The sequence below is a fragment of the Periophthalmus magnuspinnatus genome, chromosome 16, assembly GCF_009829125.3.
Source record: "Periophthalmus magnuspinnatus isolate fPerMag1 chromosome 16, fPerMag1.2.pri, whole genome shotgun sequence".
Classification (NCBI taxonomy): Eukaryota; Metazoa; Chordata; class Actinopteri; order Gobiiformes; family Gobiidae; genus Periophthalmus; species Periophthalmus magnuspinnatus.
This window is the reverse complement of record NC_047141.1, coordinates 331825-339692: the sequence shown is the minus strand read 5'-3', so window position 1 is coordinate 339692 and position 7868 is coordinate 331825. Positions and strand designations below refer to the sequence as shown.

General features: G+C 42.3%; 1 protein-coding gene across 1 annotated transcript in view; it reads right to left on the bottom strand.

Annotated features, from left to right (window-relative positions):
* Positions 1-1372: 1372 nt before the first annotated feature.
* atp2c1 (ATPase secretory pathway Ca2+ transporting 1) overlaps positions 1373-7868 on the bottom strand; it is a 52941-nt gene continuing 46445 nt past the window's right edge. Inside the window, exons 20-29 of the mRNA XM_033980882.2 lie at positions 7701-7798; positions 7148-7198; positions 5739-5905; positions 5386-5454; positions 4853-4969; positions 4179-4326; positions 3857-3952; positions 3603-3744; positions 3420-3535; positions 1373-1965 (exon numbers count right to left, since the gene is read on the bottom strand). Coding sequence (XP_033836773.1) covers positions 1960-1965; positions 3420-3535; positions 3603-3744; positions 3857-3952; positions 4179-4326; positions 4853-4969; positions 5386-5454; positions 5739-5905; positions 7148-7198; positions 7701-7798 — 1010 coding nt within the window. The 3' untranslated portion in view covers positions 1373-1959. The remainder of the gene's footprint in view (positions 1966-3419; positions 3536-3602; positions 3745-3856; positions 3953-4178; positions 4327-4852; positions 4970-5385; positions 5455-5738; positions 5906-7147; positions 7199-7700; positions 7799-7868) is intronic.

The following is a 7868-nucleotide window of genomic DNA, read 5'->3' as shown; positions in this document are numbered from 1 at the left end:
ATCCTGTTTGATCCAAAATGTATAAAAATAACCCCAAATGAAAGAGACAGGTGTGGTTACCATGGGGACGCACAGGGCATCCTTTGCTCCTCTGACCCTTTCCTCTGTCCCTCTCCTCTGCCCCTCACCCCCTTTCCAGTTTTCTTTTTCTGATTCTGATGTTTGAATTATAAAAAAAAAAAAAAATCCAGAGCACATCTGTTTGAATCTGACAGGAGCGCAGTTTGGAGCGCAGACAGGAGCGCAGACAGGAGCGCAGACAGGAGCGCAGACAGGAGCGCAGACAGGAGCGCAGACAGGCATTTGGGTTTTGAATTCTTGGAACAGAAACAGAGTGTGGAGTTTGACCAAGAAAACGAGTTTAAACTTAATCAGTAAAATCACAGACAAAAAACAGAAACAGTCTGCTTTCAATCTAAAAGTACTTTGGGTGGACAGTGGCTCAGTGGTTACAGAGTCCTTGGGCAAGACACTTCACCCACATTGCCTAGTATGAAAGTGGTGTGTGTGCAAATGATTGGTAGTGGTCGAAGGGGCTACTTTAAGATTTCCAGTAAACATACTGCAGTACTCACAATAAAAGCACTGCAGTATTCAGAGTACATGCTCTGGATGAGGTGCCTCGTTATGGCTCAACACCTGTGTCAGAGTGCTCTCTAGTGGGCACAGTTTGCATAAACCTGAGAAATGCTTGTGTCTGACATTTGGCTAAATGTGCCAATGTGTCAACATGCAATATGTATGTGTGTATGTATATGTACGAGGGTCATTCAATAAATAAGGTGAATTTTTCGTTATAAGGACTTTTAATACGCATAGAAGCTTACTTTTTTTATTTTTTGTTTTACTTGTTTTTCACATGGATTTAATTTCTTTTGCAGATAAAAAAAACAAAAAAACTTTGAGAGTTTTGGCAATTAACAAAGATGGTTGACCAAGAAGTATGCTCCAGGATTGAACAGCGGTCAGTTATCAAGTTTTTGGTTGGTGAAGGGTGCAAATCCATATTCATAGAATGTCAACTGTGTATGGTGCCACATGTTTCATCCAAAAAAATGTCTACAAGTGGGCTAAATTGTTTAAAGAAGGACGGAGCAGTGTTGACGATGAAGGCAGGCCTGGGAGGCCTACAAAAGTGAGGTCTCCTGAGGTGATCGAACCATACACAGTGTGTGTGGGTGTATATATATATATATATATATATATATATATATATATATATATATAATATATATAATACACACACATTTATATATGTGTGTGTGTATATATATATATATATATATATATATATATATATAAATAAATATAAAACACGTGCACACACAGACATGCACATACAGACATTCACAGAGGGGGAGGAGAAAGTTAGTTATAAAAGTGCCAAAGGCACATTCTTTATTAAACATTTGGAGATAAAGTTCCACAATCGACTCAATAAATAAAAAATAATTTCTCAGAATTGTATCAAACATTTTTACAGCAGCGTCGTCCTCAGAGACAAAGTGGTCCAAACATTTATCAGCCCAAAAAACCCAGATGCCCTCACGGCGCACTGCGGAGTGAAGCCTCTGACAGATCACTCACACACGCTCACACACACGTACATATGTCTGACAAACACATCGGCTCCAGAAGCTTCAGTATAAAGTAAAAATACATTTCAAATGGAACTAAAATCTGATAGAATCAATAATGAAATTTGGCTGCTCCCACCAGGAAGTGAAAAGTGTGACAAAAAACGATTAAAACTTCACCTGCAAAGAAATGCCCCATAGCCCCGGTTTAGCCCAGGAGCTCTAAAGAGACACTGTGAAACTTTCCTGATCAACTTGCAACTAAAATATTGGTACTAAAGTCAACTGGAGCCCGGTTCATCGTCTCTCACTCTCTCACTCGACCCAGAACCAGTCCAGACTTGGTCCTGTTGTGGCGCCTTCAGCAGTGGCCAGACTGAGGTCATACCTGAAACACACAGATAGCAATGGCTCAGTGGTACAGCACACACCCCATAACCACAGTTTTCTAAAGCAGAAGTCAGCAAACTTTTTTCTTTTATTAAGTCGTTTTAGATGAATATTGTGGCTTAAAATGTCCAAATTATAACCTAATGATCCACGAATGTCAGAGATTATAACTACAGAGACACACAAGCACAACAGAGATGATTGAAACACAACTTCAGGTGTGTAAATGTTTATCATTTATTAAAGTGCATTAGTGGCACCAAAGTTTCCAGTTTTGAATGAAATGTATTCCATTTTTGGGAAGCAAAAAAACAGCAACAAACAAACAAAAAAAAACATTAGCTTTTTTTCCCCATGTCAGTTCTAGGCAGCATAGACAATCATGAGAAGCTGATGCCATCAACATTCCTTGGAGGTGTGATGCTAACTGGAGGCTCTATTTGTCTGAACACTCTGAAGACTTTATAATCATATTGTGTTAAAACAAAGCTCGCATTAAAGAGCTGACTTATCTGAAAACAGGTGAGCTGATTTGTGTTGTTGAAAATCAAATATCAAACAATCAAATAAACACAACCATGAATGCTGGAAATGTGCTGTTTTAATGATTTTTTATTTCTTGAGTTTTCAGACTAATCTTAAAACTTTTTGACAGTGTTTGCCAATAGCAAAAGGCAAGTTAAATCTTTCAGCTGGATGAAAAGTTGTAAGAGTGGCATGTGGCTGCTCATCCAAGCTTCTTCAGTTCTGGTCAGATTACCGGTGGACGCTGCCTTATATCTAAGGGGGGTTCTAACTACACTGAAACTGTAAACAGCTACTGTTTACAGTTTCTATATGTAGGGTAGGTCTATTGAGCTACACCAAGTGCACTGTGCCCGAGACCTGAGACTTGGCATAATCGTCACTCTTAATGGGCCTACTGGCTAACTCTATTGTTTTCTTTGTTTCAAAAATAGCTTCTTTAACTCCCCTCTCAAACCATTTCTTTTCTCTGGTTAAGATCTGTACCTCACTATCTTCAAAGGAGTGGTTAGTGGCTTTGAGATGGAGATGTGTAGCAGACTGGGTCCATGAAGAGTGAATGATTATGTTAAGTAGGTCTCAGGCACAGTGCACTCTTAGTGTAGCTCAACAGACCTAGCCTACATACAGAAACTGTAAATAATAGCCGTTTCCAGTTTCAATATAATTAACTCCGCCCTTCAGATATATAACAGTGTCCACCAGTAACCAGAACTGAAGACTTGGATGAGCAGCCAAATGTCTTCACTCCTACAACTTTTTGTCCAGTTGATGGATTCAACTTTGGCTTTTACCAAGGATCACACCTGGATGACTGAGGGATTACGCAGACAGTGTTTGCTAATGTGTGCATTGTCACCATGGTAACTTCTGAACATTCCACCATAGAGTATCAATAAAGTCAAGTTTCTAAAGTTTAAAATGCACCTCATGGTAGTTGCGGGCAGGGGGCGGTCTTTCTGTTCCCCTCCATTGCTCCACCTTTTTGATGAACTCGGAGATGAAGCAGACAGAGGAGGTGAGGCCCACGAGAAAGAACAGGTCTGAAACACACAGGTCATCAAAATGGCATCCGTGACAGGAGGAAGAGGCAGCCATGTTCAAACTGACCTGTGAAGCTGAGGCTCTCGGTCTGAAACACACTCTGCAGAGGAGGGAAGTACACCACCAACAGCTGGCCCATGATGGAGGCCAGGACAGCACAGCAGAACGGCCGGTTACTGCACAAGCCCAGCTCATACACCATACGGGTCTGAAGAAAGGAGAGACATGTGAGAGAAGAGAAGAAAGGAAGAGTAGAGGAGGAGCAGAGTCAGAGGAGCAGAGTCAGAGGAGCAGAGCCAGAGGAGCAGGTATGAGTAGACCTGGGAGCGGGAGCTCAGGGCGTTGAACATGTCGAAGAAGACGAAGCAGGTGAAGGTCATGGTGGTGTCTCGAGGTGTGGTCTCATTGTCCTGCAGCTGCAGGAAGTGACACAAAAAAACAGGAAATGACACAAGAAAACAGGAAGTGACAAAAGAAAACAGGAAGTCACAACACAACATCAAAAATAAAACTTTGGATGTGCAAGTATGTGTATTAATATTCATAGTAGTAGTATTTACAGCAGTAGCAGCAGCAATAATTGCAGTAGTAGTAGTATTTACAGTAAAAGTAGTAGTAGTAGCTGTAATATTGGAGCAGTACCTCTCTCCAGAAGACGAACAGCGTTCCACAGACGATGATGAGTGCTGACACCAGCACTTTGACCAAGAGGCTGCGCGTGAGGATGCTGTCGCTAGGGTTACGGGGAGGCTTCCTGATGATATCACGGTCCACAGGCTCCACCCCCAAACTGCAAACACAAAAACAGACTTTTTGAGTATGATCAGACAACACAAATTCTAATACACAGAGATGTCCCTGTGAGGATGGTGCACCTGAAACCTTGTGATAATAAGGATGTCACTGCCCAATTTGAGTCATTTGCTGAATTTGCGTCAGCCATGCTAGTTGTTAGCTTGACTTTTTATTTTTATCATTTCATTATTACTCAGTCAGTTAAACCTTAGTTCTCTTCTCTGCTTAGCTTCTCTGCTCTCATCTGTTTGCTCGAGCTTTTGAGCAGTTAAATGTGCTGTTAACACCAACATTGGGTTTGGATAGTACTTCAAAAAATATATTTAAAGAATAATACAAATAGATAGCATATTAGATGTAGTGTATGTGTTGCCGTAGTAAATGTAGCAAATAGTAAGTGTTCTGCACACGCCTAGATGCTGCACAGTTTTGATGCGAATTCAGCTCCGACTCAAACTGGGAAATGACTGAGGCTACTCTTACTATAGACTACACTTAATCCACCCATAATCCTCTCTCACCTCTGTGCGGGCGGCCCATCCATGATGATGTTGATCCACAGGATCTGCATGGCGTTCAGAGGGTTTGGGAAGTTCATCAGAGTCGCCAACGAGATCAGAGTCAGAGCAGCTATAGAGCTGAAGAGATACAAAACAAAGAGAACACAAATATTATAATTATAACAATAAAACAAACAACAGGATCAGGGTCAGAGCAGCTATAGAACTGAAGAGATGACACAAACAGAACACAAATATTCTCATTATAACAATAAAACAAATAAACAATGAGATCAGAGTCAGAGCAGCTATGGACCCGAGGAGACCTAATAAAAAAACACCGATAAAACCAATAAGCCCACAGACCCTGAGAAACAGCTTAGCGATTCCTCATTTGATCTAATGAGGTGTATGTCAGATTAAGTATAAATAGTAGTAAATATTAGAAAGAATAAATTAAGTATAAATCCTCTGTTAAATCTCAAGTACAGTTTGGTTTGTGTGCATGTGTGTGTTAATGGATGTGTTTGGGTGTGTGTGTGTCAAAGTCTCACGTGCTGAGCTGGAAGCGGACAAAGTTCTTGATGTTGTTGTAGATCCCTTTGCCTTCCTCAATGGCCCACCTGAAACACAGGGAATATCTCAGGTCTAAACGAGGTCTAAAACGAGGTCTAAACCAGGTCTATCCCTTTTGCCCTCCTCAATGGCCCACTTGAAACAGACCAAAGATTAAAGAGGGATAATCTCAGAACTAATCCAGGTCTAAATTTGGCCTAGGATCTGCATAATCATCTAAAAATGGTCTAAACCTGATCTAAACGTGGTCTAATCCTGGTCTAATCCTGGCCTAACCCCAGTCTTTGACTCACATGGTCTAAATATGGTCTAGACCTGAGTCAGGACTCACATGATGGTCTGGAAGTCATCGTCCACCAGGATCATGTCGGCCGCCTCTTTGCACACGTCGGTGCCACTGCGTCCCATGGCAACACCGATGTCCGCCGCCTTCAACGCCACCGCATCGTTTACACCATCACCTGTCATAGCAACCACCGCTCCGATGTTCTGTAGAGACTGAAGAGAGGAGAGAGGGGGTCAGAGAGAGAAAGCATCAGAAACAAAAAGCTCCATAACAGGGTCAGAAAGAGAAACCATCTGTGCAGATGTTCTGTAAAGACTGAAGAGAGGACAGGGAGAGGGTCAGAAACACAGGGTCAGAAAAGGTCACCACTGCACCAATATTCTGTAAACACTGAAGAGGAGGAGGGTCAGAAATAGTAACTACCCATTTATGTTCTGAAAACACTGTGGTCCAGAAAGAGAATCAAACACGGTCAGAGTCAAACAGGGTCAGAAACAAGGTCAGAGAGGGTCACCACTGCTCCAATACTCTGTTGCTGACTGAAGAGGAGGACAGAGACAAGGGGTCAGAAAAAAGAAGGTCAGAAACAGAGCCACCACTGTGCCGATATTCTGTAGAGACTGAAGAGGAGAGAGAGGATCAGGAACACAGGGTCACGTCTTGTTCAGTCTGCCACAGGGTAGGTCTGACCACAGTCTAAGAGCTGTTGCAGATTGTGTTTGGTGAAGAGAAAACACAGACCTCAGGAAGTCCTGTCCTGGACTGAAACCTCTTTAAACTCTTGAGACTCTAGTAGCCCATCACATCATACACATTATAGACATTCACAAATATTCTGTCCCTCTGCTCACTACTACAACTCGATGACTCTGAGGCATTCCTCCTGGAGTTCCGGCACCGTTTTTTCAAAATCTTCGCAGACTAGCGCATAGCCTGTTTAAAGAAGTGGACTAAGGGAGTGCGACCTCACCCACAGCTTTTGGCTTGGTAAATGAAGCTCATTGAGGCTAGCAGCGGTTAATCTGGAGCCCAGTTCCATATTTGGAATTCCAACTGACAGTATCATAGCAACCAATGAGCCAATCCGAAGCGAGGCTGTTGGGCAGTTAGCAACGCTGTCAATCAAACCTATTGCTAACGCTAGCAGGAGCGAAGTCGGGGAAAGAAGGCGCCTGATCGGTCTGTTATTACCCTTCATATCTTTACTTCAGGTCAAAATAGTGAAATACAATCCCCAGGATCATGTAGTGCAGGTTAAAACCAACATTTTAAGGTCAAAATGGTGAACCGGACGTGAGCAGTTAGAGGGAGGGGGGCCACAGTTTTTCAATAGAAAGTGAATTGGAGCCAAAGTCGATGGAGCACCCACGCTCACTTCCTGTTTAAAACGGGGGGCTATGGACACAGTCTATGACACATTAGTCTACAGTGCTGATGAATGAATGAGGTGTTACCTTAACGATCTTAAGTTTGTGTCTGGGACTGGCTCTGTAGAACACGGCGATCTGCACAAACAGGAGCAAACTTATTAGAACGTCTTAGAAACACACAGAAATAAGAATTTATTTTAATCATTTGTGTCAAAAAAAGTGTGATCTTAAAGGTCCTATAGTATGCAAAATGGACTCTTGTGAGCTTTAGGCTCACAACTCTCAAGAGTCTGTTACCTCCTCAAAAACATACCTGGAGTTGTGTTTCGTTTCAGTCACACATGTCTGAGTAAGCCTTTATTATTAGTCTGTCTGCATCTCAACACAGTCTGTTTTACCTTGTAATGTTCCACCTTTAGATCATTAGAGATTGGCAATTCCAGGGCATGACATCACAAGGTGGAATGGAGTGTTTTCTGTTAAAGAGAAAAACTCAGCCTAAATTTGCAGTGTTTGTGTGTTAAACGTGTGAACGAAACAAAACATGACTCCAGGTCTGTTTGTGATGAGGAAACAACATTAGAACAAAAATCAGAACATATCCTAATATGGGATGTTTAAAGAGGATCAGACTGACCCGAGGTACGATCTGAGAGAGCTGCTTCAGGTCCAGAGCATCCACCTCATCTCCAGACAGACACTGGCCTCCTTTAGAGCACAGGCCAAGGCGACCGGCTATAACAGAGAGACAAAGGATAGAGGGTTAAACATGTGTCATGACCCGCTACAGGAGGGAGAGAGAGGG